The sequence below is a fragment of the Neoarius graeffei genome, chromosome 22 (assembly GCF_027579695.1).
Source record: "Neoarius graeffei isolate fNeoGra1 chromosome 22, fNeoGra1.pri, whole genome shotgun sequence".
NCBI classification, from domain to species: domain Eukaryota; kingdom Metazoa; phylum Chordata; class Actinopteri; order Siluriformes; family Ariidae; genus Neoarius; species Neoarius graeffei.
The window spans coordinates 4,921,188-4,945,272 of NC_083590.1; the positions used below are offsets into that span (position 1 = coordinate 4,921,188).

The 24,085-nt window shown below is 45.2% G+C and overlaps 1 protein-coding gene across 1 annotated transcript in view; it reads left to right on the top strand.

The window, feature by feature from the left end:
• LOC132870264 (NLR family CARD domain-containing protein 3-like) overlaps window positions 1-24,085 on the top strand; it is a 63,469-nt gene that overhangs the window by 12,707 nt on the left and 26,677 nt on the right. The window contains exons 5-6 of the mRNA XM_060903904.1: window positions 83-1,897; window positions 23,777-23,950. Coding sequence (XP_060759887.1) covers window positions 83-1,897; window positions 23,777-23,950 — 1,989 coding nt within the window. The remainder of the gene's footprint in view (window positions 1-82; window positions 1,898-23,776; window positions 23,951-24,085) is intronic.

The window sequence follows — 24,085 nt, forward strand, 5'->3', positions numbered from 1 at the left end:
CAGTCAGAAAAAATGTGATGTTAAAGTGTAATAATTGGAGCCCAGGTCTCACCACGTCTTCTTATTTCACCCCATCACACAGACACGCCCCAGAATCTCCTGCTGTAAAGGAATTCCAGAAAAAGTTCAGATTAAATCTGAAGAAGTTTCAGTGTTTAAATGGAGTGGTGATAAAGCAGGAAAACCGAGTGCTCCTGAATGAGATCTACACCGAGCTCTACATCACAGAGGGAGACAGTGGAGACGTCAATAAAGAACATGAGGTGAGACGGATCGAGGCAGCATCCAGGAGAAAAACAGAGGAAACACCAATCAAATGCAGCGACATCTTTAAGCCCTTATCTGAAGAAGACGAACCCATCAGAACTGTAGTGACAAAGGGCGTGGCTGGTATCGGAAAAACAGTCTCTGTGCAGAAGTTCATTGTGGACTGGGCTGAAGGGAAAGCAAATCAGGACATCCCCCTCATATTTCCACTTCCTTTCAGAGAGCTGAATCTGATGAAGGACCAAAAACTGAGTCTGATGGAGTTCCTTCATGTCTGTTTTAAGGAAACAAAAGAAACCGAAATGTCCAGGTTGGAAAAGGTTCTGTTCATTTTTGATGGATTGGACGAGTGTCGTTTCCCTCTGGATTTCCGGAACACAGTGAGAGTGTGTGATGTAACTGAATCAGCATCAGTGCGTGTGCTGCTGATAAACCTGATCAAAGGGGATCTGCTTCCCTCTGCTCTCATCTGGATCACCTCCCGACCAGCAGCAGCTGATCAAATCCCCTCTGAGTACGTCCATCGAGTCACAGAGGTACGAGGGTTCAGTGACCCCCAGAAGGAGGAGTACTTCAGGAAGAGGGTCAGTGATCAGAGCCTGGCCGAGAACATCATCACACACCTGAAGTCATTAAGAAGCCTCTACATCATGTGTCACATCCCAGTCTTCTGCTGGATTTCAGCTGCTGTTCTCGAGAGAATGTTGGGTGAAGCAGATAGTGGAGAGATCCCCAAGACTCTGACTCAAATGTACACACACTTCCTCATCATTCAGACAAACGTCATCAGAGAAAAATACTCAAAGAAGCAGGAGAGTGATGAAGAAATGCTGCTCAAACTGGGAAAACTGGCTTTTGAGCAGCTGGAGAAAGGCAACCTGATCTTCTATGAGGAAGACCTGCGAGGGTGTGGCATTGATGTGACAGAAGCAGCAGTGTACTCAGGTGTGTGTACGCAGATCTTCAAAGAGGAGCCTGGGCTTCACCAGAGTACAGTGTACTGCTTTGTTCATTTGAGCATTCAGGAACACCTCGCAGCTCTGTATGTGCATCTGACCTTCATGAAGGAAAAGAGAAATGTTCTTGATCAGGATAATTCCTGGACAAGAAAAATGTATAAAAAAATAAGAAATGTTCTTGATCAGAGTCAGTCCTTTCAGACAATTTCAGATGTACACAGGAGTGCTGTAGATCAGACCTTAAAAAGTCAGACTGGACATCTGGATCTGTTCCTCCGCTTTCTTCTGGGTCTCTCACTGGAGTCCAATCAGAAACTCTTACATGCCTTAGTAACACAGACAGGAAGTAGCTTCCAGAGCAAAAAGGAAGCAGTTCAGTACATTAAGAAGAAGATCAGTGAAGATCTTCCTGCAGAAAAATCCATCAATCTGTTCCACTGTCTGAATGAACTGGGTGATGATTCTCTCGTGGAGGAAATCCAACGCTACCTGAAATCTGGGAAACAAAGTGAACTCTCTCCTTCACAGTGGTCTGCTCTGGCGTTTGTGTTACTGACTTCAGCACAGGAGCTGGAGGAGTTTGACCTGAGGAAATATACCAGTACAGAGAAGATAACACATGAGGTTCTTGTGAAGGTGATGCCTGTGATTGCAGCATCCAGAAAAGCAGTGTAAGTAAAGCTGAATATAACTGTTCTGTTGCTAGAAAGAGAGAAACTGAAAGCACTTTGACAGAAACTCACTTTGGGACAGAGGAGGGCAAAATCCACAACTCCATTAGTTGAGTGAAAGTATAGATTGAAAGATTTTTATTGTCAAGTCACTGTGTGTCCAGGACATATAGGAGAATCGAAATGCCGTTTCTCTCTCACCTTGTAAAATCAGATAAAAATCTCATCTCATCTCATCATCTCTAGCCGCTTTATCCTTCTACAGGGTCGCAGGCAAGCTGGAGCCTATCCCAGCTGACTACGGGCGAAAGGCGGGGTACACCCTGGACAAGTCGCCAGGTCATCACAGGGCTGACACATAGACACAGACAACCATTCACACTCACATTCACACCTACGGTCAATTTAGAGTCACCAGTTAACCTAACCTCATCTCATCTCATTATCTCTAGCCGCTTTATCCTTCTACAGGGTCGCAGGCAAGCTGGAGCCTATCCCAGCTGACTATGGGCGAAAGGCGGGGTACACCCTGGACAAGTCGCCAGGTCATCACAGGGCTGACACATAAACACAGACAACCATTCACACTCACATTCACACCTATGGTCAATTTAGAGTCACCAGTTAACCTAACCTGCTCAGATAAAAATATTTATATTAAAAAAAAAGAAAAAACAAAATTTATTTATTTATTCATAAAATATAGATATCGGTAAAATACACTCTAAAATCAATGTACAAAATAGCAGTAGTGCAAATACAGTACAATAACCGTAATGGAGAAGGTGCTTAGAAGAGTCACATTTGACCAAGATCCTCCCAGAGATGTTCACAAGTCATTTTTTCCAAGTCAAGTCTCAAGTCTTTGTACTCGAGTCCAAGTCAATGCCAAGTCAAGTCTCGAGTCTTTTGTCCCAAATCCAAGTCAAGTCTCAAGTCTTAAATGACTGAAATTAACGATCTCTCATTAGATGCTATCTGAGATGATACTGCATTTCTGTATGTTTTGGATTGAAAGCATTTACTGTACTTTATCATCTATTAGGCTATTATACACAATATCAAAACTGATCAGAGCATGGTAACCTAGGAGGGCTATTTCAATGTGTAATGTGAAGAAACATGAAATCTGTGTTTGAACTTGACAAATATATTTTGAAAAAAATACCACAGGATACATTAACAAATGTTAATTTTGATTTGATAGAGGCCTGTTTCTCTGATGTTAGATCTCTCAGACGTCTTGTAACTGTGCATCGACTTACTGGTTTATATCTCTCCTCTGTCACTGACAAAAATTTCCTGAAGTTGGGGTGCTCAATCAAAGACAGGGGCAAATTGCATCCAATGACAAGGTCATTGACTATTGATTCAGTGATAGTGTTGCCACCTGTCCCGGTTTTTCCTGATTGTCCCGGATTTTCATGGTCTGTCCCGGAAAAAAAAAAAAAAATCCGGGACACTGAATGTCCCGTTTTTTTGTACTCATCTCATCTCATTATCTCTAGCCGCTTTATCCTTCTACAGGGTCGCAGGCAAGCTGGAGCCTATCCCAGCTGACTACGGGCGAAAGGCGGGGTACACCCTGGACAAGTCGCCAGGTCATCACAGGGCTGACACATAGACACAGACAACCATTCACACTCACATTCACACCTACGGTCAATTTAGAGTCACCAGTTAACCTAACCTGCATGTCTTTGGACTGTGGGGGAAACCGGAGCACCCAGAGGAAACCCACGCGGACACGGGGAGAACATGCAAACTCCACACAGAAAGGCCCTCGCCGGCCCCGGGGCTCGAACCCAGGACCTTCTTGCTGTGAGGCGACAGCGCTAACCACTACACCACCGTGCCGCCCCGGTTTTTTGTACATGATGGGCAAAATGTGTATTTCAACTTGCGAGCCAGCTGAGAACCAGTTTGCTTTTCCGAGCTCGCCGTGCTAGGCGGAGCCACGTCATTACGTCGCTGAATCCATCATTACGTTGCTGTATACGTCACTTACGTCGCTGTATACGTCAGTTACGGCGCTACGTTTGCATAAACCTTGGCGCGAATATCAAAGCAAAAACACGGAAGAAGCAGCAACAACAACAATAATAATGGATGACTTCGCGTTTGTACAGCTGCTGCTTCTCGTCGCTTAAAAATGGCGATCTTTCGCGGTCTTGTTATTGTTGTTGGTCTTAACAACTCCGCCCCCCCGCTGACGTAAGCGGTTCTTTCCTCTGGCCCAGCAGATAGTTGGTGCTAGCCTGGAACCGTTTTTTCTGGCCCCAGAGCCAGTTCTTTGTCAGTGGAAACAGAAAACCCGGTTCCAAACTAAGCACTGACCCCGAACCAGCCCTGGAACTGCTTTGGTGGAAAAGGGGCAATGGACGATGCTTGGACTGATAAAAGAAACAGACTCTGTTGCAATGGTGAAGGCTGAGCTTCAAGTCAGGCTAAACTTTCAGTTGTCCTGTACTGAGTTCAAGACATTCATTGAAAATCAGCCAGGACTTATAGCAGCAGCAAAGAAAAACACCAAATATAAATGGAAGATTAGGTAAGGTTTTGGTGAATTAAATGAAATCCAAATAGTCTTATCTGCCTACTCCTGTATGTACTGTATGTGCCCAGTTATATCAGTTACATGTCCTCCTATGTATTTGTTTAGCCAAGAGCAGCAGAGGCACAGGCAAGCACAAGCAAAGCACACACCACACTCTAAGCAATCAGGTAAGCTGTTGGACACTACACCTTACATTGTTACATTCAGGTATTCTCAGATACAATGAAAAATTAGATTATTTATTTTTATTCCACATAAGCAAACAAACAATTTAATTATGTATTCCCCTTTTACCTGTGCCCACTACTGCCCCCAGGTGTCCACAACCAAAAACTGTTGTAAATAAACCAAAATAATGAAGACCTGCTATATTATGTAAAGCAATTAACTAAACAAATAACTAGCAAAAGCGTCATTTTTACTAATTAGAGCAATACAATTTCAGCGTAGAAGGGCGATTTTTGTCTTGGGTTAGATGTGTGAAGGGCGCCGTTGCTTACAAGCAGAAAGGTCGATTGGATGGTCGAAATGTCCAGGATTTTTGTCAGACACAGGTGGCAACCCTATTCAGTGATGATCCTCTGTCTAGGATGACCCTGGTGGTATACTTGCACACCTCTCGTCTGAACCAAGAAAGACTCAATGCTGCTCTGTCCCTCTTCACTGGTCCCTGTCTTTGCTTTGCTGAATTCTGCAAACCTGAAGATGAACATATAAATCCATTTATAAAATATGGATGATAAAGCTGGCGGCACGGTGGTGTAGTGGTTAGCGCTGTCGCCTCACAGCAAGAAGGTCCTGGGTTCGAGCCCCGGGGCCGGCAAGGGCCTTTCTGTGTGGAGTTTGCATGTTCTCCCCATGTCCGCGTGGGTTTCCTCCGGGTGCTCCGGTTTCCCCCACAGTCCAAAGACATGCAGGTTAGGTTAACTGGTGACTCTAAATTGACCGTAGGTGTGAGTGTGAATGGTTGTCTGTGTCTATGTGTCAGCCCTGTGATGACCTGGCGACTTGTCCAGGGTGTACCCCGCCTTTCGCCCGTAGTCAGCTGGGATAGGCTCCAGCTTGCCTGCGACCCTGTAGAAGGATAAAGCGGCTAGAGATGATGAGATGGGATGATAAAGCTAATATTGTTGCTTGTAGACAAAATACTACATGTGGATGTACCTTCAAAATTAAAAACCCTGCTGTTATTTTATATTAACTGCATTGTTGCAATATTTTTTTATACCATATTGCATTTTTGCAGTAAAATCCAGTAGGCTATTTTGTATACATTCAGTTTGTCCAAAATATGACATTTACTCCAGAGCAATATTAGGCTAACAGTAATAATGCAGTGGAATAGGCCAACAGTATGTTTGTGATAGACGTTCTGAAATGAATACGTTTTAATATTTTTTCTGAATAAACACTTGGGGAGCTGAATGTAGTTTTACCAGATCATAACAGTAGTCTATTCTGAAACCGCGATTAATACATAAGATTAATGTTAGGCTACATCCATGAACTACATCCATATAGCCTACTCTGCCACTATCTGGTAACAGGTAGCAGAGTATAATAGTAGGCTCAAACGTGGTGAGATGTTAATCAAATAAAACCCTAACGTCGGGCGGGTAACAATAAATCTATAATCTGCATGTAATCTGTGGTTCGATTAGTTTGCTAGCGGTAACGTTATCTGTCCATACACGCTAAATTTTTGTTTCATCTAACCAAGTAACTGACCTATCCTTGTGTGTTCTGAGGTGCCTGATAAAGTTGGATGTAGTTGAGCTGGCATCATTTATCCTGATGCCACACACTTTGCAAGTGGCTGTTCGCTTGTTAGCTGTCTGTGTGAAGGCTTTATATCCAAATGCAATAACAAATGGCACAGTTCCAGGTGAACTTGCCGTCACCATGGTCAGTGTTGATTTGAAATCTGTGGCTGCACGCATGCGTTATGTTGCGCATAACAACCTATCAAGGGAGGGAAATATTCAATCTGCCTCTGATTTTCCCATAAGGTTAGGCGACACATTGGAAAAACTGAAATAATAAAATAAATACTTCCATGAAATGAACGTTGTTCACGAGTCACAACATGCAAGTTCAAGTCAAGTCTCAATTCACTGAGGGCAGGTCTAAAGTCAAGTTTCAAGTCTTTGTTTGTGCGACTTAAGTGCAACTCAAGTTCGAGTCTCAGACTCGAGTCCCCATCTCTGGATCCTCCTGGTCAAATGTGACTCCAATCCAAGTGAAAGTTGTTCAGTGGAATTTTTACTGGAGTATTTGCTTTTAACCCTTTGGGGTCTGAGGGTATTTTATGCCACTCGAGTGATTTTGGTGTGCTCTGATTTTGTCAATTTCAACAAATCCTAGCAGTATTTTCAAAGTCATATGACTTTTTTTTCTTTTTTAATCCCCCACTGGCTGAAAGGCCCAAAGGGGCATTATGTCATGGTGATGTCCATCCTTCTGTCCTCCTGGGAAGCTTCTGAAATTAACTCCCCTCACAATTTGTGGAAGAATTTCATGAAACTTGACAAGAGGCATTGTTATATGTCAATAATACGCATATTGTAATTTTGTTAAATTCGGTCACATTTTACCAGAGTTACAGCCCTTGATTAACAAAATTATACTTTTCACAATTTTATGAGAATGTGTTTTCCTTCGGACATCAACTCCTCTCACAATTTGTGGAGGAATTTCAGGAAATTTGGCAAAAGGTCTTATGTGTCGGTAGTACGCATATTGTTATTTTGTTAAATTTGGTCGTATTTTACCAGAGTTGTGGCTCTTGATTAATAACCTTGCACTTTGACAATTTCATGAAGGTGTGTTTTCCTTCTGACATCAACTCCTCTCACAATATTTGGAGGAATTTCACCAAATTTGACAAAAGGCTTTGTTACGTATATGACAGTTATATGCATATTGAAATTTTGTTTAATTTGGGCAAATTTTACCCTTGATTATTAACAGACTTGTACTTTGGCAATTTAATCAAGGTGTGCTTGCTTTCTGAAATCAACTTCCCTCACAATTATTATCCCCCGCTGGCCGAAAGGCCCGAAGGGGGATTATGTTGTGGTGATGTCTGTCTGTCCCAGGAAGGGTACTGACCTTCTGAAATCAACTCCTCTCACAATTTCTGGAGGAATTTTACAAAACTTGGCAGGATTCTTTGTTCTATGTCGGTAATATGCTGTAGAAGTCAGAGCGGGTGGGTGGAGCACAGAAGTACGGCAGGCCAGAGCTGAGTTCCAAAAACTCTTTTTATTTGCACTTTTCAGTAGCAACGTACACTCTCCCAGCCACACACACACACACACACACACACACACACACACACACACACACACACACACACAAGTCATCTGGTGTGGGAGAGAGCCCTCTTCCTCTGCTTTCTCTCTCCTTATATAGGGCGTGGTTGCTGGGAAGACACACAAACAGGTTAATTCACATCAGGTGTAGTGATTCTGCCACTTACCTTCCCTGACTCCGCCCTCCGGTCACAGACCGACGCTTGACCACGCCCCCACTGCCACATACGCATATTGCAATTTTGTTCAATTCAGTCACATTTTACCGGAGTTATGGCCGAGTTGCCAGCGGGGGACATTGTGCTCTCGGAGCACTCTTGTTTGTTTTCAGCACAATCTCAGCTACAATAATATCTCTGTAGTCTGTATGTCATGATTGTGCTTTTAAAAATATAACAGATAAATGAAGATGTTGTAAAAAGCAGTTTTAGAACTGTGTTGGAATGTATGTAAAAACATGACCGTACCCATTGTGTCGAACTGTTTTGGTCACTTGAGGTGATTCTGTTCAGTGTGAGGAATGGATCAAACACACAAACTTAAATCTGCTCCATTGATTTGGACAATTAACTGGCCATCAAAAAATGTATGCCCTGTTGCTTTGGGATAAAGGGTTGGCAGTGGGAGGGGTATTCAATGAGAAGGGTAAAAATTCCATTCCATTCAATGAGAAGAGTGAAACCCCCTCCCACTGCCAACTCTTAATCCCATCAGGTCAAGTCCCAATGGGTAAGGTCATGTTTTTTCACACATTCCAACACAGTTCTAAAACTGATTTTTACAACATCTTCATTTATCTGGTGTTTGACTTTATTTTGGTATTTGACTCAATTCACTGTGTCTTGAAATTAACTATTTTACTCAGTTCAGAACCACAGTCAACTCTGTTACACAATTACTCTGTAATTTTACTTCAACTCCAAATTTTACTCTCTAAACTCAAAATACAGTAAAATTAACTATTTTTGAGGAAAATACTTTTAACTCTGGAAAAAACTGCTCAGTCATGTCAGGCCTTTCAATTATATAATTTGGGCTACACCCTGTATTTCTGAATTTGGGCCTTTTCCGTCGTGATGCAGGGTAATTTGGGTTTTTCTGCACACGCAGAGTGCTGTTTTCCCAGGGCTCTGTGTTTAAACCTGCTGCTGCTTTTTTAGCTACAAAGTTATGAATAAATAAAGAAATCTATGAATTATTTTTACCTTTATTACAAAATGTCTACAGCATTAATCCCTCTTGATGTACATGACAAAAAAATTAGAATACAGTTAGTTAGTATTTAAAGGAACAGTCCACCGTACTTCCATAATGAAATATGCTCTTATCTGAATTGAGACGAGCTGCTCCATACCTCTCCGAGCTTTGCGCGACCTCCCATTGCATGACGCAGAAAAACTAGTCCATGCTTTCGTTACCTCCAGGTTGGATTATTGTAATGCCTTACTGTCTGGATGTTCCAATAAGTGCATAAATAAGCTCCAGTTAGTTCAAAATGTAGCAGCAAGAGTCCTTACTAGAACTAGAAAATATGACCACATCACGCCTGTCTTATCCACACTGCATTGGCTCCCAATCAAATTTCGTATTGATTATAAAATACTACTATTGACCTTTAAAGCACTAAATGGTCTTGCACCACAGTACCTGAGTGAACTTCTGCTCCTCTATGACCCGCCACGCCTACTTAGATCAAAAGGTGCAGGCTATCTGCTGGTACCTCGTATAGTGAAGGCTACATCAGGGGGCAGAGCCTTTTCTTACAAAGCCCCACAGTTATGGAACAGCCTTCCAAGTAATGTTCGGGAATCAGACACAGTCTCAGCATTTAAGTCTAGGCTGAAAACATATCTGTTTAGTCAAGCCTTTTGTTAATGGTGTTTATGAGGTAAAGGTGTAGATCTAGAGGGTCCTCAGACAGAGTGTTTTGGTAAACTGGGATGTATGGATGCTGTCAGTCCCCACTCGCTTGCTCACTCGAGTTTGTTGACGGTGTAGTGGCTGGCTGCTTTATGTCCCGGGGCCCCTCATGCCTGTGTTACCTTCTGGCTCTCTCCTTTTAGTTATGCTGTCTTAGTTAGTTGCCGGAGTCCCTGCTTGTACTCGGTGCAATATGTATACTGCTCCTACTTATTCAGGTGACATTGGGCATACCTAACAACCTGGGTTTTCTTTCCCTCCCCCCTCCCCCACCCCCACCCCAAATCTGTCCCTCTGAGTTACATGGAGTCAACAGGAAATCTTTTGGTGGAGAGGGTGGAGACCTCGATTGGCTATCGTAGCCTGCAGGGAATCGGCCGTCAGACTTCTGTCGCATGTCCCAGACCTGGTGAAATGTAACTGAATTGTCTTGGCCAGCCCTACGGGTCCCATCTGCATCTCATCATTGCTGAGGAGTGTGCTCCCATCACCCAATCAAGCATCCATCCAGAGCAGGTCATGATATATTTTTTACCATATTAACATGCCATTGTTGTGTGTTATGCCTGATGTCAAGACTCTCGTCTCTGCGAGCCTACCGCACAGATTTAATACTTGTCATTTTTAGGGCATACCTAACAACATGTGTTTTCTTTCTCTCTCTCTTCCCCCCCAATCTGTCCCTCTGAGTTACATGTTGGTCCTGGGATTGAGATGCTGGCCTCTTCTGCCCCTCGGACCTGCTTGATCCATCATGGTGCCCTGTGTCTGGTCGAAGTTTTATCGCATCACTCCTGTGAAGGACGGCCCCATGAGGATAGTTGAGGGTTATACCTGGAGGATGCTCTTGACTCTTACAGTAATGCTTTTATGGCTGAGGACTACAGTTGACTTGCTAACTTTAGGACTGCAGTTATCATGAATCAGTTTTGCACTCAAGTTTCCATCAATGAAGAGTTATAACATCAACGAAACTGTCCTCATGTTAAAACTGTTAATATTATAGTCAGGCTGTCTGTTGTTGCCCAGATGAGGATGGGTTCCCTTTTGAGTCTGGTTCCTCTCGAGGTTTCTTCCTCATATCGTCTGAGGGAGTTTTTCCTTGCCACCGTCGCCACAGGCTTGCTCATTGGGGATAGATTAGGGATAAAATTAGCTCATGTTTTAAGTTGTTCAAATTCTGTAAAGCTGCTTTGCGACAATGTTTATTGTTAAAAGCGCTATACAAATAAACTTGACTTGACTTGACTCCCAGTCAGTCAGACGCAGTCAGACGCGCTGTCACTCCTGTTAGCAATGTAGCTAGGCTCAGTATGGCCAGTGATATTTTTTGGGGCTGTAGTTAGATGCGACCAAACTCTTCCGCGTTTTTCCTGTTTACATAGGTTTATATGACCAGTGATATGAAACAAGTTCAGTTACACAAATTGAAACGTAGCGATTTTCTATGCTATGGAAAGTCCGCACTATAATGACAGGCATACTAACACCTTCTGCGCGCTTCGGCAGCGCATTGATATCTGAGCTCCGTATCAATGCGCTGCCCAAGCGTGCAGAGGGTGTTAGTACGCCTGTCATTATAGTGCGGACTTTCCATAGCATAGAAAATCGCTACGTTTCAATTTGTGTAACTGAACTTGTTTCATATCACTGGTCATATAAACCTATGTAAACAGGAAAAACACGGAAGAGTTTGGTCGCATCTAACTACAGCCCCAAAAAATACCATTGACCATACTGAGCCTAGCTACATTGCTAACAGGAGTGACAGCGCATCTGACTGCGTCTGATTGACTGGGAGGTCGCACAAAGCTCGGAGAGGTACGGAGCAGCTCGTCTCAATTCAGATAACAGCATATTTCATTATGGAAGTACAGTGGACTGTTCCTTTAAAAGATGTGTTGGGGCCTGAGGAGAGCCTGGAGGAAAGCAGCCTGGGAATGAAAACGCAAGTTCTGCACTGTTGCCATCAGAGAGACAAACCTGTAGCAGACCTGCGACACAAAAGGTTTTTCAGTCACATCACAAGAATTGGCAGCGCAATTCACTCTGTAGTCAGGTTAAAGATCTTAGTTTAAACGAATGGCCAGTCTCCAAGACGATCATCAACAAGAGGACCAAGCGCCAAGTCACTGATTCCACCCACACTTACACAACTGTGTGGATTTAAGATGCAAGCTGTATCTTTACGCACAGTTGTGTCCTGAATAGCTCTCGCTTATTCAATCTTTTACTTGATTTAAATCATATGACACTTGGTATCAGAGAGGTCAGATAATGTGGGATATCGGGCTATTTTTAGGTTTTTAAATGATACAGGAATTATTATTAGAATTTAGCACAATAGGGTTGTGAACATTCTGGTTCACACTCCAGTCCAGAAGGTGGCGTTAATGAACATAAAAGCTGTTTGCCAACAGCCATAAAGCAACATAAAAGAAGAAGAAAGAAGATTTCCCGAATGTGGAAATCCCGCTCTGGTCATTGGTACACGAGTCGCTCCTCCACGAAATCATGGCATGCCGATCGCTGTTGATGGAGAATTCATGCTCTGCGCGAGGCTTACGGCGAGTTCGATGAATCCAGAACAACATGGGAATGGTGCGGATTTTGCGTTAATTATGAGAAATACATGCTAATTCTTGCTAATCTCTGTTCTTTTAAAGAAGAATGTCAAGACATTGGGTTTTAGGCAGCCAAGTTTATTTAATTAACATTTTGGGTTTTTTTTTACTTTTGGTAGCATATTTTGGGCACTTGACCTTAAGTTCGGCCCCTACGACATTCTCCGTCGCAGGTTTCAGGTAATTGAAAGGCCTGCATGTTTCCTGTGTTTGCACTACAGCGCACGCATATCAACTGATCTGCTCATCAGAAATCTCATCTCATTATCTCTAGCCGCTTTATCCTTCTACAGGGTCGCAGGCAAGCTGGAGCCTATCCCAGCTGACTACGGGCGAAAGGCGGGGTACACCCTGGACAAGTCGCCAGGTCATCACAGGGCTGACACATAGACACAGACAACCATTCACACTCACATCTACGCTCAATTTAGAGTCACCAGTTAACCTAACCTGCATGTCTTTGGACTGTGGGGGAAACCGGAGCACCCGGAGGAAACCCACGCAGACACGGGGAGAACATGCAAACTCCACACAGAAAGGCCCTCGCCGGCCCCGGGGCTCGAACCCAGGACCTTCTTGCTGTGAGGCGACAGCGCTAACCACTACACCACCGTGCCGCCCCTCATCAGAAATAGAAGAAATATTTACACTTACTTGAGCTGATCTTCGGCTGGATCAAGTTGAAGAAAAAAAAAAGGCACCGTTCATCATCAGTGTTGCAGTTCTCAAGATTGAATTGAATCGTTGTCCTGAATCATGAATTTATTTTCTGTTCTGAAATTGATTCACTGTCCTGAATCATCCGAAGCGTATAAAATGTGTGCCATCTCGCAACAAGTTTTACCTCCAAATAGACTGACCTCTGTCTGACAGATTTTATCCTGTTTATGGTGGGCATTCCCACTGCAAAAAGACAAACCAATCAAAACAGAAAGAGTGAAAGTGATTATCATGCTGTTACCATGGGAACAGTCTTTTATGAATGTGTAAGCGGGCGCTCAGTGCTCCAACTCCGGTGTGACTGAGGAAGGGACAAGTTTTATGTTTCATCTAATTTAGGGAATTTAAAAATTATAATATTATTTGTCAGTGGGCACAGAGGAAAGTGTAAAGTATAAAGTTTCTCTCAATATGTTTATCATGCTCATATGATAAACTCGTGAACATATTTCTCTAAATCCATGACCTCCTCATTCTAAACCTGCCGAGCTTCGCCGGAGAAGCTCTTGACCCCAGAGGATTAAAAATACTTCAGTGTTCAGAAGTACTTTTTAATGAATTTTTTTTTAATTGTTGTCTTTTTAATGTCAGGACATTGCTGTAAATGCACTGCGGCAACGATACAGACTAATGACTCAGAAACAACCTACTGAATACAGTGACTTGCTTGTAGAACCTGTAGAATAAAAAGCTTGTAGAATTTGCTCCAGAGCCTGTAGAAATGCTGATAAAAACACAGTTGAATTGACAAAAGGACAGCTGCTTTCTGTTAGGGTTTTGCTGGGATACGAACCCAGGTCGCTGGTGTGATAATCCAGCAAACCCCCACTAGGCCACCAGGGGGATGACTCAAGTGCAGAGGCGTGAGGCGAAAGTAGAGTATCAAAAAACAGTTTATTTACACTATATCAGGGGTCACCAAACTTTTTTCTCTGGGGGCCACATTGTCGTTCCTGACTGTGATGGGGGCCGGGGTCGGGTCAGCTATATCACATAGAATTGTATGACCCAGACTAATATGACCACCAGCAGGCCTCATTGTGTAGTAGAGATTACTAGCCTGGCACGGCCATCCCCACTACTATATCCATACTACTATATCAACACTTGATTCCTGGCACATATTTGTTTATCTTTACTAGTGGTTTGCAAAAGTAGTAATCAAGTCTTCACACTTTGTTTTAATTTGAAATACCACTGATATTCCATTTATTTATTTTCTAATAAAAATAATATCAAAGCTGTCAAGGTAAGAAACATCTGCCTATTTGAGGTGATTGACACTGGCAAAGGTGGGTGGAAAATTATAAATTGTAGGTAGGCCTGTTGATATTATTAATAATATAAATAATAATTGTATGCAGCACTTAATAAAGGTCAAATAAATAGGCCTATAAAATAAATACATTTTAAAAAACAGTGAAATTATAATAATATGAGCAATAGATCACAGCAGTTGTGCTGTGGACTGCACATCATTGCTCTCATCCATGGCCAAAGCAAAAAACTTGAATTCTGATGCTTTCTCATTCAGCTGGTCATACACGTTGTCCCCCAAATCTTTGGTTCGCCTGGTCATAGTAGGTGCGGAGAGACTCACTGCATTGAGTGCATCCTTCTTGTCGGGACACACCTCCTCGGCCACAGCAAGCATGCATACTTTAACAAAGTCCCCATCAGTAAATGGCTTTCCATGGGTAGCTAGTAGGTGAGCTACCTTATAGCTAGCTCAGACAGCAGCCTGGTTGATCTGGGTTTGGTGAAGGAATACATTCTGTTGTGCAGCCAGTCCGCATTTCATCCTCCGAATCCTGTCTTCTCTTGTTTGCCCTCGCAAACTAGCATACTCTTTGTGGCGGGTTTCATAGTGACGACACAGATTATATTCTTTGAAAACTGGCACACTTTCTTTACATACAAGATAAACTGCACGGTCCTTACACTGAACGAAAAAATAATCGGTGGTCCACTGTTCTTTAAAAACTCTGCACTCTCTGTCAGCTTTTTGCTGACCGCTAGCCATTTTGCTGTCCTGAACACTGACAGTTCTCTGCGCATGCGCTGCCTGTCACTGCTTGATCGCGAGCATATGACGAAAATTCGGAAAATATGAATAGTTCATTTTATAACTAAATATCAATTTTAATTGATAAAATCAACAAAATACAAGATGCAGACATGTTATTATTTGCCAAAAAGCTATTTAAAAAAATAGGCCATGACCACTTTTGGGGATTGCCTCATAGGGCCGGTTCAAGTGATGGGGGGCAGAGGGGCTGGGGGGCCGGATCTGGCCCGCGGGCCATAGTTTGGTGACCCCTGCACTATATACAATCCAATGGAAAAAAACAAAAAATCCAAAAGCTCAAAAGATAAACCAAAATAAAAATATCCAAAGGTTAAATGTCCAAAAACAAAAGGAAAGGCAAAATGCTGAATGCTCAGAAGATCAAAAAGGTACGAAGTCCAAAGAAAGCAAAAAATATCAAAAACCACAAGGGCACAGGCAAGATACATGAGACAGAGGAGACTAGCACAAGACAGCATAGCATAAAGACTCCATGCCAAGGGACCAAACAGAGGGGTATTTATACACAAACTAATTAAGGAACAGGGTGGGACAGGAAACAGGCAATCTAGACAAACACAAAACACAGTGGTGGCCTCTAGAGGCCAAAACAAACATGACAAGATAAACATAACAGCGGCCTCTAGAGGCCAAAACAGTCCCAGTCCTAACACTTTCTCAGGTTGGACGGGAAGTTTTTGTAGGCAGTGATGATGTTTGTGCGCGGTAAACAGAGCAAAGATTAAAATAATACAAATCTTTCTTCATTTCAAAAATCTCAGGCATGGTCTTCAGATATGGCTCTGGGTGCTCTGGTGAGGAACCATCATTTTTATCTGCTGTAGTCATCATTACCATCTTTACCACCACCAAGTTCAAATGAACTGTTTAAGAAATGCAGCAAGCACTTTCAAATGTCGACGAGTGAAAGTCAAAAGTTTCCAAAACTCGAAGTAAAAGATAGTGTGGCAGCGGGGGCGTGGTCAAGCGCTGGTCTGTGACAGGAGGGTGGAGCCAGGGAAGGTGAGTGGCAGAATCGCTACACCTGACGGTAATTAACCTGTGTTTTGTGTGTGTTTTCCCCAGTAAACCGCTCCCTATTTAAGGAGGCTGAGAGAGAGTAGAGGGAGCGCGACCGGGGATTGGAGGAAGAGTGTGTGTATCTGAGTGTGTGCGCTTACGTTGCTTAACTGAAAAGTTGGGAAAAATAAATAAGCCTTCTCTACCTCCAAATGTTGTCCTGCTGTCCTCTGTGCTCCACCCACACATTATTCGCGCTACAGTGGTGCCGAAACCCGGGAAAGGTGGAGCACCAGTCCTGCAGCTCCATGGAATCCTCCCCGTTCGCGGACTTGGTCCACGCCCTCGCCACGGCTCAGCAGAGCCAGCACCAGGCACTTGTCACGCTCCGAAAGGAGCAGGCGCGCCGCTTCGAAGCCCTGGTGCTGGCCCAGCAGGAAGATCGAGAGGCGTTCCGGCGTCTGCTCGCATCGGCGGGGTGCACCAGCACCCTGGCCGCGGGCCCGTTTCCCCTCACCTTGACCAAGATGGGCCCGCAGGACGACCCCGAGGCTTTCATCACCTTGTTCGAGCAGGTCGCCGAAGCCTCGGGGTGGCCGATGGAGCAGCGCGCGGTGTGCCTCCTCCCCCTCCTGACGGGAGAGGCGCAGCTGGCTGCACTACAGCTCCCCGCCGACCGCCGGCTGGCCTATGCCAACCTTCGCCGAGCCATCCTCCAGTGCGTGGGGTGCACGCCGGAGCAGCAGCGTCAGTGCTTCCACGCGCTGTGGATGGAGGAAGTCGGCAGCCCATTCGCATTTGGCCAGCAGCTCCAGGACGCCTGCTGGCGGTGGCTGAGGGCCGAAGATCGCGACGCCGAGGGAATCATCGACCAGGTGGCGCTGGAACAGTTCATCGCCCGCTTACCAGCCGGAACCGCGGAGTGGGTCCAGTGCCACCGCCTGGCGTCGCTGGATCAGGCCATAGGACTGGCGGAGGATCATCTGGCGGCTGTTCTGGCGGCAGGACAACTGATGACATCGTCTTCTCTCCCCTCTTCTCTCTCTCTTTCTCCCCCCCTCCTCCCGTGTCCCGTCCTTGCCCCATTCCCCCACCACGGAGGCGGGGGCCGGCTCCACCCCAGCCGGCCCACCGCACCTGTGGTGCCCTCCCATTTCTCCCTTCTGTGTCTGTCTCTCCCCCCCCTCAGGTGAGTGAGCCCCAGAACACAGCTGCAGAGGGAAGGCCCGGGCCGGTTTGCTGGCGCTGCGGGGAACCGGGCCACCTGCAGCAACAGTGTGCGGCGATGGAGGTGGGGGCGGTGGTGTGGATCCCCGATGCGCCAGAAGCTGCCCTCGATCGGGCCGGAGCGTATCGCATACCAGTAAGTGTACAAGGGGCTACATATCAGGCGTTGGTGGATTCAGGTTGCAATCAGACCTCGATCCGCCAAAGCCTGGTGCAAGACGAGGCATTGGGGGGAGCACAAGGGGTGAAGGTGTTGTGTGTGCATGGGGATATTCACAGCTACCCGTTGGTGTCGGTCCACATACATTTCAGAGGGGAAAAATCGATAGTGAAGGCGGCAGTTAATCCTCGCCTTACCCACTCTTTGATCTTGGGGACTGATTGGCCGGGATTTCGGGGTTTAATGGCACGCCTAGTAAAGAGTGGGTCCTGCTGGTTGACAAGGGAAGGTCCCGGTGTCGCTTTGGCTGGAGCTGCGGTCGCAGAGCCGTCTACGTCATCTCCGCGACAGAGCGAGGAGCCGCCGGCCCCTCTTCTTTCTATTGGGGAATCCCTCGCAGATTTCCCACTGGAACAATCGTGAGACGAGACTCTGCGACATGCGTTTGACCAAGTGAGAGTAATCGATGGTCAAATGCTCCAGCCGAACGCCACCCCGTCCTTCCCCTATTTTTTCCATTTTGAAGGATAGGTTATACCGAGTGACGCAGGACACTCAGATGAAAGAGCGAGTCACCCAGTTGTTAATTCCAAAGAGCCGCCGGGAATTGGTATTCCAGGCGGCTCACTTTAATCCCATGGCCGGACACCTCGGGCAGGATAAGACACTCGCCCGGATAATGGCCCGATTCTATTGGCCGGGGATTCACGGCGACGTCCGGAAGTGGTGTACGGCGTGCCGCGAATGCCAGTTAGTAAATCCAGCGGCCATTCCAAAAGCGCCCTTGCGCCCCCTACCATTAATCGAGACCCTGTTCGAAAGAATTGGGATGGATCTCGTCGGGCCATTAGATCGGTCAACATGAGGGTACCGCTTTATATTAGTTCTGGTGGACTATACAACGCGATACCCGGAAGCGGTGCCTCTTCACAATATCTCAGCACGTAGTATTGCAGAGGCCCTCTTCCACGTCATCTCCCGGGTTGGAATCCCAAAAGAGATTCTGACTGACCAAGGCACCTCATTTATGTCACAAACACTGAGCGAACTGTATGGGCTACTGGGTATTAAGCCGATCCGCACCAGCGTTTATCACCCACAGACGGACGGTTTAGTTGAACGGTTCAATCGCACCCTCAAGAATACTATCAAAAAATTTGTGAGGATGCACGTAACTGGGATAAGTGGCTCGAACCCTTGCTGTTTGCAGTGCGAGAGGTCCCCCAAGCCTCCACGGGGTTCTCCCCATTTGAATTATTATATGGGCGTAAGCCGCGCGGCATCTTAGATGTACTGCGGGAAAATTGGGAGGAGGGACCTTCACAGAGCAAAAACGAAATTCAGTACGTTATGGATCTGCGCGCAAAACTCCACACGCTCACCCACCTAACTCAGGAGAATTTGCGGCAGGCCCAGGAACGGCAAACCCGCCTGTACAACAAGGGCACGCGCCTTAGAGAGTTCACTCCGGGAGATAAGGTACTCATCCTGTTGCCCACATCGAGCTCCAAATTAATCGCCAAGTGGCAAGGACCCTTTGAGGTCACACGGCGAGTCGGGGATGTCAACTATGAGGTTAGGCGAATGGACAGGGAGGGGGCACTACAGATCTACCACCTCAATCTGCTGAAACTCTGGAATGAGGAGGTCCCCGTGGCGTTGGTGTCGGTAGTTCCGGAGAAGGTGGAGCTGGGGCCGGAGGTCCAAAAAGGGACAGTGGCATCATGTACCTCTCCGGTCCCCTGTGGAGACCACCTCTCCCCGACCCAACTCACGGAGGTCGCCCAGTTGCAGGCCGAGTTTTCGGATGTGTTCTCGCCCCTGCCCGGTTGCACTAACCTCATAGAACACCACATAGAGACGCCCCTGGGGGTGGTAGTGCGTAGCCGTCCTTATAGATTACCCGAACACAAAAAAAAGGTGGTTCGGGAAGAACTTCAGGCCATGCTCGAAATGGGCATCGTCGAGGAGTCCCACAGTGACTGGAGCAGCCCAGTGGTCTTGGTTCCCAAGGCCGACGTCTCGGTCCGGTTCTGTGTGGACTATAGAAAAGTCAACGCGGTGTCTAAATTCGACACGTACCCAATGCCTCGTATTGATGAGCTGCTCGATCGACTAGGCACGGCTCGCTTTTACTCGACACTGGATTTGACGAAGGGATATTGGCAGATCCCCTTGACTCCATTATCCTGGGAAAAAACGGCCTTTTCCACTCCGTTTGGCTTACACCAGTTCGTCACACTTCCGTTTGGGCTGTTTGGGGCGCCCGCTACGTTTCAGCGGCTGATGGACCGGGTCCTCTGGCCCCACTCCACCTATGCGGCCGCTTACTTAGACGACATCATCATTTATAGTAATGACTGGCAGCGGCACCTGCAACACCTTAGGGCCGTCCTTAGGTCGCTGAGGCGGGCGGGGCTCACTGCCAACCTGAAGAAGTGTGCGATTGGGTGGGTGGAAGTACGGTATCTGGGCTTCCACTTGGGTAACGGGCAGGTGCCTCCCCAAATTAATAACACAGCAGCGATTGCGGCCTGCCCGAGGCCCAAGACCAAAAAGGGGGTGAGACAGTTCCTGGGGCTGGCTGGCTACTATCGTAGGTTTATACCTAATTATTCGGACGTCACCAGCCTGCTGACTGACCTCACTAAAAAGGGGGCGCCAGATCCGGTCCAGTGGACGGAGCAGTGCCAGCGGGCTTTCTCTGAGGTAACGGCTGCACTGTGTGGGGGGCCACTTTTACACTCCCCTGACTTCTCTCTCCCTTTTTTGTTGCAGACGGATGCGTCGGACAGAGGGCTGGGGGCCGTTTTGTCCCAGCAGGTGGAGGGGGAGGATCGCCCAGTCCTATACATCAGCCGGAAGCTGTCAGTGTGTGAGGGGCGCTACAGCACAATTGAGAAAGAGTGCCTGGCGATCAAGTGGGCGGTCCTTGCCCTCCGTTACTACCTGCTGGGGCGCTCTTTCACCTTCTGTTCGGACCACACGCCCCTCCAGTGGCTCCACCGCATGAAGGATGCCAACGCGTGGATCACCCGTTGGTATCTGGCACTCCAACCCTTCAACTTCAAGGTGGTCCACAGGCCGGGGGCGCAGATGGTCATGGCGGACTTCCTCTCCCATCAAGGGGGGGGGGGGGGGGGGGGGTCGGCTGCAGGCTGGACAGGCGCCCGGCCTGAGTCGGGCGGTGGGGGTATGTGGCAGCGGGGGCGTGGTCAAGCGCCGGTCTGTGACAGGAGGGTGGAGCCAGGGAAGGTGAGTGGCAGAATCGCTACACCTGACGGTAATTAACCTGTGTTTTGTGTGTGTTTTCCCCAGTAAACCGCTCCCTATTTAAGGAGGCTGTGAGAGAGTAGAGGGAGCACGACCCGGGATTGGAGGAAGAGTGTGTGTGTCTGAGTGTGTGTGTGCGCTTACATTGCTTAACTGAAAAGTTGGGAAAAATAAATAAGCCTTCTCTACCTCCAAACGTTGTCCTGCCATCCTCTGTGCTCCACCCACACATTATTCGCGCTACAGATAGATATGAAAAAATGTCCTTCAGTCCAGTCTTTAAGTAAATGTCCTTCGTTACTGTCCAGCTCTGTTTTGAGTTTCAGGTGATACAGAGTGTGTTAATACACACAGATCAGGAGATAAATGAGGGGAAAACAGTTGCATGTAGAATTGAATAAAACTGAAGTTCAGCTATTAAATAAGTGGAAACCAGTTGATGTCATTTAAGGAGAAAAACGTTTACGTCTCACATTCTGCCATTTTGTTCCAAGAAGTATTGAAGCTGTGAGCTGAAGATGGAGGTGACGGCCAGCTAACGAGACTCACAAACACCACATTTCCAGAAATGAAGCAAATAATCAAACTGAACTTTATACTGATAGTTTATTTACAATATTTACAAACTAGAAACACCATTTTATTTATTTTTATGACACCATGATTTACATTTATTACATGCTAATTATTCTTTTGTTGTTGTTCTCATGTCCGGAGAGATTTTATAAATTGTAACTTTGTTGACCTTCTCACAGCTTTTATTCTAGATCATCTAGAATAAAATCATCTCTCTGAGAGTCACATGACCTGCTCCTCAGTAAGACCCATTCTCTAATAGTGAGACTGAAGCAGAGGTTTTAGCTTCATCATCAGTGTCCTGAGGAGGAAGATTGTTTCTGTTCACTGCACACTGATGATTTGTCACAGAGTCTTTGGGTCAGATGGACGTATGTGAGAAGCTGCAGCACAAAACGGGACTTGATCCGACTGCCATGTGTCTGAAATATAATTTTTAGAAACTGAATGAATGGAAATGAATAATCACCAGATTTTCTAAAAATGTTCCCAGCTGTCCATCTCAGATTTGCGTCATACTTTTTGAATAATGTCACTGTTCCCAATAAATAGTGTGTAAAATTTCAGGCTCGTATCTGCATTAGTTTCTGAGATGTAGAGAATAAAAGGTCCAAACTCATTATTTTTTAACTGGTTTTTTTTTCAACCGTAAAAAGTCGTATTTTTACCTGCAAGCTTTAGGTTTGACATGAGATTCGTAAATTAATTCAGGAGATAATGCGGTCCTAAAAAAGTCTTGATGCAGTGCAGGGACCGGTTGGGGGCGGGGCATATCCCAACCCAGGACCCCCCTAAATCCAGCCCTGACGTGGATATAAATAATTATTTGGGTTTTTATTTGTCCTCCACAGTATATTGTGGATGGAATGAAATAATGAAGATGAGCTCAAAGTGCAGACCTTCAGCTTTATTTTTGAGAAACTTGCGTCCAAATTGGACGACTGGTGTTGAAATTACAGCACTTTTTATTTGTGGTCCCTATTTTTTGAGGGATGAGAAAGTAATTAGACAAACGAACATAATCATAAATTACATTGACATTTTTCTGCCTCCGCCACTGAGAGGTGAAACCGTTATGGTTTGGGGTTTATTCCTAAAAAACATTTCCAAACTAAGAGGACTTATGTCAAAAAATTATCTGGAAAAACTGATACATGCCTTCATCTCTAGTAGGGTTGATTACTGCAATGGCCTTTTCACAGGCCTGCCAAAAAAGACCATTAAACGACTTCAGCTGGTTCAAAATGCAGCGGCTAGGGTTCTCACACGAACAAAAAGAACAGAGCACATTACTCCAATTCTAAGGTCCCTTCACTGGCTTCCAGTAAGCTACAGAATTGACTTTAAAGCATTGCTGCTGGTGTACAAATCTCTAAATGGTAAAGGGCCCAATTACCTCTCTGATATGTTGCAGCGGCCTAACCCAATCAGATCTACCAGATCGCAGCAGAAAAATTTACTGTTAAAACCTGTTGTTAAAACAAAGTGTGGTGAAGCAGCTTTTAGCTACTATGCAGTGCAGCTATGGAACCAACTCCCAGAGGACATTAAAAATGCTCCTGCTGTTGGCAGCTTCAAATCTAGGTTAAAGACCAAGCTGTTTTCAGATGCTTTCTGCTAACTGATTAATAGTGTCATCTCTACATGTTTTAAACTCTTTACTTTTGCAGTCTCTGCATGTTTTAAATTTTACTTAACTTTTATTCTATTTTATTCTGCTGTTTTTTTTTTAAATTGAACTTTTATTTCATTTTATTATTTTATTTCTACTATTGTTTAATTCTTATTATTTTTCTTCCCCATTTATTTTATGTAATTTTATTTTCTATTGCTTACTGTTTTGCTTTTACTTCTGTAAAGCACATTGAACTGCCACTGTGTATGAAATGTGCTATATAAATAAACTTGCCTTGCCTTGCCTTTATTCCCATTTGTGTGAGATTCTTGTTCTCACGCTGTCTCAAGAACGAGTGGCTGAATGTTTGTAGGATTTATATGGAATGATCTTTGTTTACTTCCTTGATTCTCCAATAATATAAATCTATAGTGTTCTATAAATGCACTGTGTAGACGACAGAGAAACAAGTTTATTGCCCCTGTGTAGTGCACTATAAGTCTAGTAGAGACCCATCTGAGATTCAGTCTCTCTCTCTCTCTCTGATTAAAGTTCATGGTCTCTCTGCTGTTCTCTGTTCAGCTTCAGCTGCTGATGGTTTAATATCACACACAACAGAGGAGAGAAACTCAATATAACACTCAGTATTATCATTATTAATGACACTGTTAATGAGAATAAACAGGTGATATTAAATCCTCATGACATTCTGAATAATAAAATTAATTTTACACTCATCTTTAAAGTCAGTATTAAACCAAAATGAAAATCTGTTGATGAAATGTGTGTCATTGTGTCTCTGCAGGTTGTTGCGTTGTGGTGTCTCAGATGAAGGCTGTGCTGCTCTGAGTTCAGCTCTGAGATCAAACCCCTCACACCTGAGAGACCTGAATCTGTTCTTTAATAAACTCGGAGACTCAGGAGTGAAGCGTCTCTGTACTGTACTGGAGAATCCTCACTGTAAACTGGAGACACTGAGGTAAGATCATCTCTCTGAAAGTCACATGACCTGCTCCTCAGTAAGACCCATTCTCTAATAGTGAGACTGAAGCAGAGGTTTTAGCTTCATCATCAGTGTCCTGAGGAGGAAGATTGTTTCTGTTCACTCGGGGTG